The 16,335-nt window shown below is 46.3% G+C and overlaps 1 protein-coding gene across 1 annotated transcript in view; it reads left to right on the forward strand.

The window, feature by feature from the left end:
- The window catches only part of LOC145391410 (glucose-induced degradation protein 4 homolog), a 72,551-nt gene that overhangs the window by 44,495 nt on the left and 11,721 nt on the right, over nucleotides 1-16,335 (forward strand). The window contains exon 3 of the mRNA XM_080266017.1: nucleotides 1,724-1,956. Coding sequence (XP_080122143.1) covers nucleotides 1,724-1,956 — 233 coding nt within the window. The remainder of the gene's footprint in view (nucleotides 1-1,723; nucleotides 1,957-16,335) is intronic.

The following is a 16,335-nucleotide window of genomic DNA, read 5'->3' on the forward strand; positions in this document are numbered from 1 at the left end:
CAACATTCTTCCCCAAACCTTTACCAGGAAAACAATCCCGTACCATAAGTGAATCAGGATGTTTAACTGTGCTTTCCATGTAACCTGGGTCAGGCGGGTCACTTCCTTTGCGCCAGTACACACGTGCTCATCGGGTACAGGTAACACTAAATGTTGCCTCATCAGACCACAATACTGACAACCATTGCTCCTCACCCCAGTTAAGGTATTTGACTTCAAAGGCTAGCCTACGAAGTCGCTGGTAACGTGTAAGAAGAGGCTTTCTCACAGGCCTGTGACTTGCGTGACCAAGTTCATGGACCCTTCGAGACACTGTGCGCACAGAAACCTCACCAAACACTTCCGGGTTGCTCTCCTTTATTTTCCTTGCACTCATGAGGATTAGACTCCACTGCACATTTTAAAACATTAACAGACCTCGGGGAAGTTTTCCTAGGCCTACCAGACTGCGGTATCTTTGTGGGAACGTCACCACTGTTTTCCACTCGAAAACGGGCGCACCACGTACGCACTGTTGATTGAGCCACGCCAACCAATTCACTAATTTCCTTCGTTTGGTGGCCTGCCTCCTTTAGAGCAATGATCTGGGTTATGATTTCACTCGATAGTTCACGGGTAGGTGGCATAACAAAGTGTTGAAAGCCAAAACACTGCGAGACGCTCGGTAAAAAATGGCGCAAAAAGAGAGGGAGACGCGGCGGAGTTCCTCTCTCTCAGGCAGCCTGTAGGCAACTGAGGCGGGAACCAACCAGCGCATAGTAAGGCCTCAGGGTACCGTGACGTCATGCTAGCGGCGCAAACTTGTGGCTCAATTTTTAGTACCAAAAACGGGTGATTCTTTTTTGGCCAAAAGTATTGCGCGCCCTGCCATAGGTGCTCGATACTTCTGATGAGCACTGTAGAGTGGTGAAGAAGGTATATCTGAGTGAATTCGAAGGAGGCAAGGTAGGCCAAGGAGAAGGTGGAGAGATATGGTGGATGAATGTGTGAGGAAGAGAGGTTTGGATGTTGGTGAGACTAGGGAACTGACAGGAGATGGAGCTGGCTGGATGAATTTTGTGAGGAGAAGTGCATGATCAGGAATTTTTGGCACCCCTTTTTAACGTGGCAGTGTCTGGATTGACTCTGTCGGATACGAGTATGTGAAGCTACATAATGTGGTGAATGTTTTTGGCGTATCCGATAGAGTCAGGATTCCGGGGGCTTGAATGATGAGTGAATGGAAGCGTGGCCCATTGGATTGGGCAATTTTGAGCTGTCTGGACATTTCTACTCCTCACCCTGCCCTTAGGTGGGAAAGGAGGTCCGGATGATGATGATGATGATGATGATGATGAGTTCATTTAGGGGTTCATAGGCCTAAGGTGAGCCAGAGATTCCATAAATATATTCTAGTGTTTCTCTTTAGTCGGGGGGGGAGGGGGGAGGGAGTCTAAGGACTTATTTTAATGGATGATGAATATGGCCTCTTTAGAAATATACACCACAGTTTTCAGAAGCTGTCGGCTGTAGTTTGGCAACAGTGTCTGTTGACAGTCCCCCACCCCCCTCCCCAGTATTTTGTGAACAGTGTTAACAGTACAGCTAATGTGTATTGTAGACTGCATCTTGTGGTATCAGGATATTTAATATTTACTGCAAGTTGTATTCTTCCATTTAAAAGGAAGTTTGATAAACTGTACATTTTTCATTCAGTGGATAATACATATATTTTCTGTTGCAGGGCAAATTCCCACCGTTCTATCAATACACTAAAACCTTCAACTCTGACACATTCGACTACAGTGTGCTTCGAGATTCTGAGCATGTGTTTATGAGATGGAAAGAACACTTTCTTGTGCCTGACCACACTGTAAAGGATATAAATGGGGCCTCATTTGCTGGGTTTTATTACATCTGCTTCCAGAAGAGTGCGGCGACTATCGATGGATATTATTACCACAGAACGTCAGAATGGTGAGTTACTTTGGGTATACTTCATCCATTTATACTGATCCTTTATTTATATCTTAACCTTCATTACCTTCCATGCCATGCTGTCTTATTTATGTTTAACTGCCTTCTTTTCCCACATCTCTGCTTGACTTTAAGCTCTTTTACGTATAATGTACCCTTTCCAGCACCTTATTTTTATCCATTCTTTATTGACCATACCATTGATATACTCTGTCATACCATTTCAGTACACTTCCTCTCTGCACTTCTTTAACAAATCACATTTACACTCAGCACATTCCACTAGTCCCATTTCCATTGCTCCTACTCTTAACTTTTCACACCTGCCATACCAGTCTCACATGCATACGTATTCAGGAAGGTAACAGACATACATGCAGTCTGCCTAACACCGGTCACCTTTTTCCCTAAACTTTTCTGTTTTCCACTTCCATTACACATTAGCCTCCCTTTCTGTTAATGTTTTGTTTTGTTTCTTGTCATATATGAAGGCATGAGCATGCTGGCATGCATTGGCCTTGGTCATCTTATGGCAGCTCTCCATTCTGCTCAGTGCAGTTTCCTTGTTCAGTCCCATATCCTTGAGGTCACACACTATGACCATTTTTCTGGTCTTCTTTGGTCTACTCCTCGCAACCCTATCCTCAAGCTTCACACCTCTTACCTTCCGCACTTAGTCGTCATCATCCATCGTCTTAGCTTGCCTAAATCACCTCATTCTACCCGTCCTCATCACATCGTACACCTCTCATCCTTCCTGTCAACTCTTCAATTTCAGTTCTAACCTTCCCAGGCCTCTCATTCAAGAATGTACTATGTATTCATAATTTCTTTATATTTGAGTCTACAAATATCCTCTTCCTTTGCTACCCAGGTCTCACTGTCATACAGCATTAGCCTGCACTAATAACACATAGCAACTACTCAAACAGCAAAACATACACAAGAAACAAAACTATGCAGAACACAAAAAACATCTACATTTCATAATTTCACCACCATTAGACAAGACCGGGCTGATGGCAGTGGTAGTGGACTCATCACCTTGGTACACAAAGCCATCAACTTTTGATACTAGTGCACATACAGAATCAGTTCTCCCCCCACATGACACCACATCAGAAATACAATCAATTAAAATACGCACTGGTAACAAATCACACATAACAGTTGCCAATACATTAATTCCTTCCCAATCATTCCCCACACAATTACTCTCCTCAAACACACAACATAACTAACATACCTGTCATCCTGAGTGGTGGTTTCAACATGAAAGCGTCGGCCTGGCATGTCAACAATCGTGACGCAGACAGAGGGCTAGTACTACAATCCCAAACAGATAATCTTTTCATCCTCATCAATCTCCATCAACATACCCATAACCCACACCAAGCCCTCTTCCTCCCATCATCCCCAGACATCACCTTTTGCTCCCCAAACCTCGCCCCCACAACATCCTGGAAAGTGGTCACTCTCCTTATAATTAACAGCATGTTGATTATTTTCACGCTATGTAGGCTAGCAGATTAATCAGAGAGAGCTGACAATCCACCATCTCCATCCTGTGTATCCACATACATGTGAAAAATCCTTTTGGTAATGCATTATTCTGATTCATTACCAAATGAATTTTTCATTACCAAATTGGCCCACATTTGGTAATGAAAAATACCAAATGGCATCCCTGACATGGGAGAGGAGAGGGGGGAGGAAGGAAAGGGTGAAGGGACCGTGATGTAAGATGCTGTTTGGCACCGCGCGGCAATTTCAAATTACGGGAGGGGGAATTTTTTATTTTTTTATTTTATTTTTTTCTTTTTTTGGCCATTTTTGGGATCTGAAGGTCCAGGCCCACAATGTCCGGTAAGTGGGGTGTCCGGAAAGTGGGCATCCGGATAGTATAGGGATTACCGTATATATATATATATATATATATATATATATACCCCCTGGGGGTAGGGGGGTTTTCAAGAATACTCCCCCAGTATCCCTGCTTGTCGTAAAAGGTGACTAAAAGGGTTGGCGAAGGGTTAGTGCCCCTCCCCGGAAAACAACTAACTAAAAAAACAAACAAGAAGCCTCGGACAAGGACTGACCAAACGATGACGACCCAGGACCGGACAAAGGACTTGGTAATGAGTACATGGAATGTAAGAGGAGCGAATGATGAGGTGAAAGAGAGAGAGATTGTCCAGGTGCTCGAGGGTGCGAAAGTGGATGTATGTGGAATAACTGAAACAAAATGGACAGGAGAAAGTGTGAGAGAATGGGAGTATGGATGGGGTATATGTGCACGAGTAGGTGAGAATGAGAGGGCAAAGGAAGGAGTATGTATAGTTGTGAGTAAAAGATGGAAGAGGAGCATAAGACAGTATGGATCAGTTGGGTCAAGGATTGTGTGGGTAAAGTTGAAAGTTGGAATACAAATGTGGGCGATTGTGTGTGTGTATGCGCCAACGCAAGATCGTGCTAGAAGAGTGGGAGAAGAGTTCTGGACAAATGTGGAAATGTGCATGGAAAAGTTTGGAAGGAATGAGAGAGTGTTTTTGATTGGTGATATGAATGGTAGAGTTGGTAATGTGAAGGTGGATGGAATAGTTGGTGAGTGGGGTGTGCCTGCCGAGATAGATGAGAATGGGAGTGCATTAGTGGACATTTGTGCTGGGAGGGGGTTGGTGATAGCCAATACCCTCTTCAGGCATAAAATGATCCACAGGTATACATGGCGAGTGATGAGAAGGGTGGGTGGTGAACTGAATGAAAGGAAGGCAATGATTGATTATGTGTGTGTGGATGAAAGGATGCGAAGATGTGTAAAGGATGCAAGAGTGTATAGAGGTTGGGGGAGTGGACTTTCTGACCACTACTTGGTGGTGGCCAGAATTAGGATGCAAGTGAGATGGAGGAATAGAAGAAGGGAAAGACGAGAGGAAGGAGTGGTTGCAAGGAGAGTGGAAAGGTTACAAGAGGATGAGAAAAAGGCAGAGTATAAGAGAGAACTGGAGGAACGATTGGGCAAATATGAATTGGAGCAGATGGGAGATGTGGAAGGTGTGTGTAAGATATTTACAGAAGAAATATGTGCAGTATGTGATGTGGTGTGTGGAAGGAAGAGAAGGCGGAGGGGGGTGCAAGGAACAGCGTAGTGGACTGAAGAGGTGAAACAGGCTGTGGCACAAAAGAAGAAAGCATACAATGAATGGGTGAGAAATAGGGGCGTGGAAGAAGTTGAGAGGCGGAAGAGAGAGTTATATGTGGAAAGGAAGAGAGAGGTGAAAAGATTGGTAAGAGAGAGTAAGAAGAGAGTGGATGAGGAATTTGGAAGGAATTTGAGTGTAAAGTGGAGGGACTGTAAGAAAATGTTCTGGAGAGAAGTGAAAAGAGTAAGACAGGGTGGAAGTGAAGTTAGCAGGGGAGTGAAAGATAAAAATGGTAGATTACTAGTGGAGAAGGGAGAAAAAGTGAGCAGATGGAGAGAACACTTTAAGGAATTGTTGAACGTAGAGGATGGAAGTAATGTGAGTATAAGTGGCTGGGGAATGGCTGGGAGGAGGAGGGAGATGAGAAGACAGGAAGAAATCAGTAGGATAGAAGTTGTGGAAGCAATGAAGAAAGTTAAATCGGGGAAAGCCACAGGAATTGATGGAGTGTGTGGTGAAATGCTGAAGCATGGGGGAGAGATAGTAGTAGAATGGATGTGGAAGATGTGCAGATTGGCGTGGGAGGAAGGTAGAGTCCCGGAGGATTGGAAGTCAGGTATAATTATTCCCTTGTACAAAGGAAAAGGGGAAAAAGAAGTGTGTGGTAATCATAGAGGCATTTGTCTTCTTAGTATAATAGGAAAAGTGTATGGTAGGATACTTATAGACAGAGTTAGAGAAAGAACAGAGAAATTAGTTGGAGAAGAACAGGGAGGCTTTAGGAAGGGAAGAGGTTGTGTAGATCGGATATTCATTCTTAGATCTTTAGTGGAAAAGTTTCTAGAGAAGGGAAAGAAGTTGTATGCGGCTTTCATGGATTTGGAGAAAGCATATGACAGGGTGGATAGACAAGGATTGTGGAAAGTGTTAAGAATATATGGAGTAGATGGGAAGTTGTTGAATGCTGTGAAGAGCGTGTACGATGGTGCGAAGGCTGCAGTGCGTGTGGATGGTGAACTAAGTGAATTTTTCTCTTTGAAAGTTGGTTTGAAGCAGGGATGTGTCATGTCTCCATGGTTGTTCAATCTGTACATGGATGGGGTAATAAAAGAGGTACAAGGTAGGGTAGTGGATGTTGGAGTGGCCCTGGTGAGAGAGGATAGTGTTTGGAAACTCCCTGTACTGTTGTTTGCAGATGATACTGTGTTGTTGAGTGAAGACGAAGGGGAGCTGCAAGGCTTGGTGGATGAGTTTGGGAGAGTGTGTAAGAAACGGAACCTAAAGGTGAATGTAGGGAAGAGTAAAGTGATGGTCTTTGCGAGAGGTGAAGTTAGTGAATGTACAGCGAGGTTAGATGGTGAGGAATTGGAAAATGTGAGTACGTTTAAGTATTTGGGTAGTGTGATAAGTAAGGATGGAGGTTTGGAGGGTGAAGTGCTTGAAAGGGTACAGCAGGGAAGAAAGGTTGCTGGTTCCTTGAAAGCAGTGATAAGAAACAGGGAAGTAAGCATGGAAGTGAAAAAGTTACTACATGACAGTATTGTGATACCAACTCTAACGTACGGAAGTGAAGCTTGGACATTGTTGGAAGGACATAAGTCAAGAGTGAGAGCAGTGGAAATGAGTTATTTAAGAGGAGCCTGTGGAGTCACGTGGAGAGACAGGCTGACGAATGAGGATATAAAGGAGCGTTGTGGTGTGGATGTGGATGTGATAGGAAGCGTTATGAGGAACACACTGAGGTGGTTTGGCCATGTGGAGAGGATGGAGGGTGAAAGACTGACGAAGAGAGTGTATGTGAGTGAGGTGGAGAGGGGAAGAGGGAGGGAGAGGCCGAGGATGAGATGGAAGGATGGGGTGGAGAGGTATATGAGAGAGGGGGGTGTGTGTTGGGAGCAGGGCAGTGAAATGGCAGGGGACAGGGTGACTTGGAGGCGATTTGTTTGTGGCCACCCCAAACGGGATTGAGGCATCTGGCAATAGATAGATAGATAGATAGATATATATATATGTATATAGTGGTAGGTGGTGGCGACCATCATCCACTCGCTTGATGTAGTGCTGCCTACTTCTTCCTTAGCTTTTATCATTCTTTTTCTGTGCCTGCCTTCCTCTCTTTCTCTCCCATCTTTCCTGTCAGTTCTTATTGCTTTTCTTTCCTTTACAGGTGGCTTTACATTGAGTGACAAGCCAAATGGTTTCCTGTTAGCCAAGAAATCATTTACAACACTGGGTGGTAACCATATAACCAAACCATACATGCTCCCTCCGTGTCAACAAGTGGGTTGGTGGAGGGTTAGTGCCCCTCCCTGTAAAACAAATAACTCAAAGTCAAATGGCCACCTCTTACGGGATTATGACGTCTGGCAATAGATAGATAGATATATATATACATATGATGAGTCACCCCTAGGCAGAAGGAAGAGGAAAAAGTGAAGGAAAGAAAAACAGAAGATGGATGACTTTACACCCCCTTTTGTCTTTTTTTCCTTCATTCTTTCCTCATTCTTTTGTATATGAGTAACTGTACACTGAGTGACAAGCCAAGTGGTTTCCTGTACACCAGGAAACCATTTACCACACTGGGTGGTAACCATATAACCAAATTATGGCACCTGGTGGTTTAGTGGGTAATTAAGGCGCTCTAGTCAGTTTGAGCCTAAGTTTATATCCAAGGGTTGGGGTTTATTACTCATGTAATGCCAGTCAGGGATGAGTGAGGCTCGTCACTCTCATCTTAAATGTTAGGACTAAGTTGCCTAGCCCCAGGCTCCTACACTCCTCATGGGGCTGCATAGGATTGGATGATGGATGAATGGATGGATATATATATCTATATCAATCTATCTATCTGTCTATATATACAGTAATCCCCGTACTAACTGGACGCCCACTTTCCGGACACCCCACTTACCGGTCGTTGTGGGCCTGGACCTTCGGAACCCAAAAATGGCCAGAAAAAGAAAAAATCCCATCAAAATCTGAATTTTTTCCCACCCATGATTTGAAATTGCCATGAAGCGCCGAACAGCTGTTTACACCACGGCCCCTTCACCCCTTCTTCCTCCCTCCCCCCTCCCCTGTCAGGGTTGCCATTTGGTATTTTTCATTACCAAATGTGGGCGAATTTGGTAATGAAAAATTCGTCTGGTAATGAATCAGAATAATGCATTACCAAATGGATTTTTCACATGTATGAGGATACACAGGAGGGAGATGTTGGATTGTTTGCTCTCTCTGATTAATTTGCTAGCCTACATAGTGTGAAAATAATCAACATGCTGTTAATTGTAAGGAGAGTGATTACATCTACTTCCACTTGTATATATAATTAGTGAAGAATAAATGCTAGCTTTACAAATTTGGTAATGAAAAGTTAAATTTGGTACTGAAAATTGAGGAGTTTGGTAATGTGGCCATTGCAATCTGGCAACTCTGTTTCCCTGTCACCAGCACTCCCAACAGTTGCTGCCTAACTTCGATTGCGAGCAGATGCTTATCGTAATGGATGCCACACGTGCTCGTTTTTTGTGAATAAACAGTGAATAAGCTGCAATACCTCGCCAGTAGACCACATGGGAATTTACAGTGTTGTGCAGTGTTAAATTAGAATTTAGAATGCAAAGGATTACCTGTGGAGTGCAAATATACGGTTGAAACTGGTGGTTGAAACTGGCGTGGTGCACTTAAGAACAATGTGCAGTGTTAAACAATTATAACTCACAGTGCAAAGAATTAAGTGCAGCACGACACTGGATTACTGTAAGTGCTTCAAGAGCATTTTCACCACTGCCAAAGCCTTAGAGAAGGCTCCCACAGACGTGCTGTAAGTACCCTGGCTGAGGTACAGTCACTTCTAATTCCTCATTCTTTGGTTCCTTTTCATTTATTTCATGCTTTATGTCCATTATTGGTGTGAAAAGGGTCTTAACCTCTAAAACGCGGGTTGTCGCGTTTGCGACGCTTGCCAAAAAGGACATAACGGCGGATCATCGCTTTTGCGATTCGAGTTAATTTTGAATAAACGCAAGCAAGCAGGTTCAAGCTGGTATTGTCTATCAGTACCGCCACCCTTTAGCTACTATTAGCATACTTGACCTTTGTACTACTGACCTCCGTTGTTGCCAAGTATCTTTTTTTTTTACCCCCCCCCCACCGCGGCCCGGCCACCCTGGCTGTGATATATGGCAGCGCGCTGACTGCTCAGAAATGTCAATCTGCGCTTTCCTCTCGCTTGTTTCCCCGGTTGTCACACTAGCTTTTTTTCGCGCGGTTTGCCCCTGTTTAGCGTCAGTTTACCGCAGGCTTTCAAGGTGACGTTATGTCGAATTCTAGCTTTTCCGAGTCAGTGCCTTCAAGCCCTCTGAAAAAGGGCTTTGTGACCTCTACCCCTTCTAAACCCTTACTAGGGAGTGCAAAGGGCCTGAGTGAGTCTGCTATAGGCCTAGAATTACTGAAAGCCTCTATGGACTACGGTAGTGATGTTGGTGTGTTGTCGAGCCTTGCAGAATCAGACACTTTGTTGAGTGCTGAGTCTGAGGTGCAGGAAGAGACAATTGCTGTGCCTAGTACCTCGTCAGGCAAGGCTCCAGTGCAGAAAGGAGTGGCGTATGGCAAGGGGGCAAAGAGGAAGCGAAGTGGTGACCCCGGTTCCCAGTCATTGTTCTCCGCAGGCTGGCCATTGTCCCCAACCTCAGGTCAGGCCGCCACCATACCGCCTCGCACCCCCAGCCCCATTCTCTCGTCATCGTCTGCTGTGATTTCTCCAGAGTCTTCGGAGTCTCCTTCACCACCTCGGAAGGGAACTAGGCAGTCTGGTAGTCGTAGAGGTTTCTGTAGGCCCCGTGTTCGTGCTGGCATGAGTAGAAAAGTGTCTCCTAGTGCTGAAATTAGTGGTAAGGTTTATCGCACTAGGCAACTCACCAACCAGCCTACTGTGAGTGACCTTGAACCTTCTCCCACTCTCTCCACCACCACCACAACCGCACATTCTCGACCTAGCTCACCCACTGCCACACGGCCTGCCTCACCCACTGCCTCACCGCCTGCCTCACCCACCGCCACACGGCCTACCTCACCCACTGCCTCACCGCCTGCCTCACCCACTGCCACACGGCCCGCCTCACCCACTGCCACACGGCCTGCCTCACCTTCTGATGCACCCATCCACTCCCAGCCTAGGCAGGGCACTCTGGACGCCTTCATGTGGTCTGAGGGCTCTGATTTTGTGCCAGAGGATCTGCCCTTTGATTCAACTGGGTGTGGGATCCAGGCTGACTTCCCTGTCCCAGAGGGTGGCGAATGCTTGGACTACCTGTTGGCCTTCCTGGATGACGAAGTCATGCAGCATATTTGTACCGAGACCAACTGGTACGAAGGACAATGTGCTGCAGTTCGTGAAGGTGAAGGTGCAACGCCATCCACGTCGCGGATGGCAGCATGGGTTCCTGTGACGATCCGGGAACTATTTGTATTCATCGGCTTGATGCTTCTCATGCCACATAACTGGAAGCACAAGCTCGAGGAGTACTGGAGTGCTGACGACCTTTGCCCCACACCCATCTTCAACAAGTACATGACTCGGGATCGTTTCAGGCAACTCATGACGTACCTGCACTTCGCAAACAACGATGAGCCTTCTCAGACTGACCCCCTATGGAAAGTGAGGGAAATCCTGACAATGATCAAGGACAAGTTTATGACGTTCCTTCGGCCCTTCAAGAAAGTAGTGATCGACGAGTCCTTGGTTTTGTTCCGGAGCCGTCTTCGGTTTGTGCAGTATATTCCTAGCAAACGCCACCTCTTTGGAATAAAGTTTTTCGTGCTGTGCGACTGCAAGACGGGGTTCATCCTAGACTTTGTCATCTACACCTTCAGCAATATGGACTTGGACAAGACCGACCCCCTTGGATTCTCTGGTTCTGTGGTGAAAGTACTTCTGGAAAAGTACTTTGGCGGGAATCATGTCCTGTATACGGACAATTATTATACAGCACCGAAACTCGCTAAGTATCTTTCAGAGCACGGCGTCGGCTCCTGTGGCACTGTCAGGAGCAATAGGGCACACTACCATGCCTTCCCCGAGGCTGCAAGATCAAAGCGGGGAGACGTGCACCTGAAGAAATCAGAGAAGATGCTGGCGATACGGTGGCACGACAAGAGGGTCGTCAATATGCTCACCACAGTACACAAGGGGGAAATCCAAGCCACAGGGAAGGTCAGCAGAAGGACTGGCGAGCCTGTGATGAAGCCTGATGCTGTAATTGACTACAACATCAATATGCGGCTGGTGGACAAGTCTGATATGATGATCGGAGAGATTGACTCCCTGAGGAGGAACCGGTGCTGGTACAGGAAGGCGTTCTTGCACTTGCTTGATATGTGTATGCTGAACGCCTTCATCCTGTATAAGATCAAGAACAGGAAGCCAGCTAACTACTCTCTCAGGTGGTTTTCAAAGACTTGTGTCTACCAGCTGCTTCAGCGTTTTGGGCAGGTACTGCCATCAGGTCCCAGGCGCCACTCACAGACACGTCCAGACCACCTATAGTGCCAGGACTACCTTCAGCGACACCGCCTGGAGCCACTGCCTAGCACTGCCAAGAGGAGAAAAGCACTGAGGAGGTGCTATATTTGCAGCCACACAAACCGGCAAGAAGGAACTTTTAGATGCACCTCCTTGCAGTGCAAAGAGTGTCAGATTCCCCTGTGCGCTTACCCGTGTTTCATTGACTACCACAGCCTGAGTAGATATTGAAAATAAGGGTGGAAATATGTAAATAATATTGAGAGTGACAGTGATACTAGTGCTTAGTTTTCTTGTATGTACTGACAGTGACAGTCAGTTGAGTGTAAATTAGTGTATGTAGTTGCAAAAGCACTGACAGTGACAGTGATTTCAGTGTAAATTATTGTACATAGTAATAATATAAGTATTGAGAGTGACAGTCACTCCAGTGTAAGAAGTTGAAAGCATATTTTTCTATTCTGTGTTATGACAATGACAGTTTGGTGTGTAGGAAAAATTATTTTTATAAGTAATGACAGTGACAGTGATGAATTAGGCACTAAACTGACAGCGAGAGTGAAAGTGAGCGATAGAAATGTAGTGCGAGCGGCCAACAGGAACGAGAATAAAGTGACTGGCGTAAGGCAGAATAAAAGTGCGCCGCGGTGGTCTTTCTCATTCCCGCTTCACAATACTGGCAGTGACAGTGATTTTTATGGCTGTAATAGTGACATGCGAGCCTTTGGGAAGTACTATGATGGAAAATAATGTAGTATACATGTTTTTAGCTGTGAAAAGGGAAATGTTTGTTCAGTGACGGGAAGACCGCCGCCGCGCTGCATGTCGGCCGTATGCTCCGTTGATTTTAGCCTTATTTTCAGTGCTTATTGTACAAATACGGATTCCAAACTACCTGTACGTTGTAGTATAAAGTGTACTGTGACAGATTGAGGCTGTGGTAGAGGGGAAACCGGGTTGCTGGACGTGTGAAAGTGAAGATTTTGTTACCCAACTTTGCAAGTCTCCACAAGTCCTTGGGTAGTCCATGAAGGCTCAACACCTGTCTCTGGAGAAAGCTGAATGTAAGTACTATCTGCCATAAAAATTATAATGTTCTAGGGTTAATCTCTGATTTTTGGCAAATATTTTCCTACAGGTACTCAGACCGCGATACAACCCCGCCACATGGGGGGGGGACGGCTGTCGACAGCCGCGCTTTAGGGGTTAAATAGGTTTAAATAGGTGCTATGCATGTCCAGTAGGGATTTGTATAGGTGTTTTTCTGAGTCAGGCTAGGTTAGGGTCCATAAGTTCAAATCCAGCAGGCAGGGGCCCACTTTCCGGATGGGACCATTTTCCGGACATGCCTTTGACTCTGTTACATCGGATAGTGGAGGGATTACTGTATATATATACAGTAACTTCTCAAATAACACGAGGGTTATGTTCCTGGAGAGGTCGCGTTATCAAAAAACGCGTTATTTAAACATAATTTTCCCATAAGAAACAGTGGTAATATTGGGGGTTACGTTCCTGGACTCTGGGAAAGTCTACCCATTTGGGAAGTTATGCTACTCTAAACTTAAAAGCAACAATATTAATTTGAAAGAAAATCCACAAAAAACAAAAACATTATATTTGGGGAGAAGTAAATATTTGAGCCCTAGTTGGGCCAAAGTGTTGTTTACTTTTCCCCAGATACATACAGTACTGTTTTTGTTTTTTTACTTGGATTTTCTTTCAGTTTTGCTTCTTTCATGGCATTGTGAAAGTTCTTCAACATTATTAATGCATTAGTAGGTCACAGAAACAGTACAGTAAAAGCAACATTTTTGTTATGGTAAGCAGGTCACAAACACTAACAACATGCAGCATCACTTCATCAACGCATCACTCGTCATCTGCTGCTGTCCCTCCTCACCCTTCTCCCCCACCCTCACCCCTCCCCCACCTCGAAATGCTCTTGATTTGTAGACTTAATTTACCATAGTGAAACAGATACAATATACAGTAATCCCTCTACTTTCTGGACGCCCACTTTCCGGACATCCCCACTTGCTAAACATAATCGTCCCGGGATCCAATATTCCCAAAATGGTCCGAAAACCGCAAAAAATTCGAAAAAAAAAAAAAAAAAAAAGATTTTTTCCTGCCCGTAATTTGAACTTGGCGCTTGCGGCGCGGGACAGCTTTGTTGTGGTGCGTCATTCCTCCGACATCCACTAGAGCGCCCCTGCATCCTCCCCACTTTCCGCCTGTCTCTTGTCGTGAGTGAACGCTCGTCGTCATGGCTGCCCATGTGCTCGCTTTTGTGATGGTGCCTTACCTGCTGCAGGCACTCCTGTTGTTCTCGTGCCTCTCCTTCGTGTGTGTGATGATGGCCCCGCCACCTGAGAAGAGGAAGAGAGTGGCATTGACTCCAGAGAAGAAGCGGGAGATATTGGAGAAAGTAGATGCGGGATGGTCTTCGTCATGCATCCTCCGTGAGTTCAACCTGGCCCGATCTGCTTTGTTTGATATTAAGAGATCCCGAGACAAACTCATGCAATACATGGCTGACTTCTCGTCGAAAAGCAAACGCAATGTGGATAGGAAGATGATGTGTACTCCCAAGTTTGCTGAAGTCGACCGCTCCACGTTGATTTGGTATCGACAGCGACGTGCTGCTGGTGTGATGGTATGTGGTACAGAGCTGAAGGCTGCTGCTTAGAAGTTTGCAAGGCTTCACGACACCCTAGACTTCAAGGCATCCGAAGGTTGACTCCTCGCGTTCAAGTTACGACATGGCCTTACCAACCGTAAGTCTCATGGCAAAGCTTTGGACGCTAATGAGGATGGAGTAGAGGAGTTTCGGCACAAGGTGAAGGGCTTGATCGACAGGGAGGGCCTCACTCTCAGTCAAGTCTACAACGCTGACGAAACTGGTTTATTCTATCGCTCTTTGCCTACAAACACTCTAGCCGAGGAGATGGAAAAGTGTGTACCCGACCGCAAGCTCTCCAAGCAACGGCTATCTGCTTTGTGTTGTGCCAATGCTTACGGCATGCACCGGCTCAGGCCCGTTATTGTTGGCTGTGCAAAGCAGCCTCGGTGTCTTCATGGGGTGATGGATGTCCTTCCTGTCGTCTGGTACCATTCCTTGAAGGCATGGTTCACAGCCTACATCTTCAAAGACTGGTTCCACCGCCATTTCGTCAAGGAGGTCATAAATTACCAGACGGAGAAACTGGGAATCCCACGCTACCAGGTAAAGGCCCTCCTTCTCCTCGACAATGCACCTGCCCACTCGTACGACAAGGACTTGGTGGCTGAGAATGGCCGCATTAGGTGCTTGTTTCTGCCACCTAATACTACTGCTCTCATCCAACCAATGGACCAAGGAGTGATCGTGGCAACGAAGCGCCTATACCGACGGAAGTTCCTGGACGAGGTAATGGTTGTTTTCGAGGACGAGGACGAGCGCAGGGAGGGACGGGACACGCGAGGCCAGCGGACTTTGGAAGACCTTTGCCGCTACAACATCAAGTCTGCCATTTACAACTGGGCCAGTGCATGAAAGGAAATCCCTGTCAAGACTCTAGAAAATGGTTGGTCTCGTCTGCTTCTCGGAACGGATGTGGAGCACGATTTCCTAGGTTTCGACGTGGATGACTTCCATGCACGTCTACGTGCGCACGGCGACGATGTTGATGTGGACAAAGTGCTTGAGTGGTTGGATGACGACGAGGGTGATCCTGGGTAGCAGACCTTGTCTGATATCAAGATCGCATCTTCAGTTGCAGGTGTCAGTACCCATCTTGAAGATTCCGACGATGATGCCGACCCCTCTCAGCATGACACAACTCCAGCCATCCTCAAGCTGAGCGCACTCCGGGAACACCTAGAGTTCGTTCTGGACTACCTGGAACACCCGGACTGCGACAGGGAGATGGGGCCTTTGGGACTTGTGGAGGAAGTGCGTGCTTTCAGGCAGCTCATCATAAATCGTCAGAATTGTTGTTCCTTGCGTCAATCAATGATTGACAGCTTTTTCAGGCCCATGGCCCCTGCTGTGCCCAGCCCTGGCTCCACTCCGTTGCCTCCCCAAGATAGACCCTCATGCTCTGAGCCACAGCCCAGCACATCAGCCACGGTGGAGTCACCGCTCGATGTGAGTTTGCGTCTATCTTCTGAGTTGTCTGCGCCAGTGATGGAGAGTGAAGATTTGTCCATGATGGAGATCAGCTGGGTACTGTGTGCCTTTGATAAATTCAAGGAAGAATTCAAGGACATCGAACGCTCTCAGTTGCGAGTGGAGGAGGTGATGGCTTCACTGGACAGAACCTTCCGGTACTACACAGACAAGCGCAACCAGGAAGTAATCAGATGGAAGCAAACCCTCATCACCCGTTACCTGTGGCTTGAAGAAAGTGAGGAATCACTCCCTTCAACATCAGAAGAGCCATATCCTGAGGAGGATCAAGAGGAGGATCTGATGTCTGAGGTGTCAGAAATAGACTTTGAAGGGTTTATGAACGAAGTGGAGTGCATTAGCTAGTGAAAGTGTTGAAAGTGCTGGGACGAGAGTGTTGAGGAAGGTGGTGTGTCGAGTGGTGTGGTGAGTGATGCAGGAGATGTACACTAGGTGCCTCATCCTGCCTCAGATCCCCTTCTTACCTCCATCAAACCTGTTGTCCTCATGGGTTAAGGTGAGCAGCCATATTCTTGTTGGTTTAGCTAAGCCATATC

Source organism: Coenobita brevimanus, chromosome 18, assembly GCF_032717465.1.
Source record: "Coenobita brevimanus isolate Jiangsu-jjx chromosome 18, ASM3271746v2, whole genome shotgun sequence".
Classification (NCBI taxonomy): domain Eukaryota; kingdom Metazoa; phylum Arthropoda; class Malacostraca; order Decapoda; family Coenobitidae; genus Coenobita; species Coenobita brevimanus.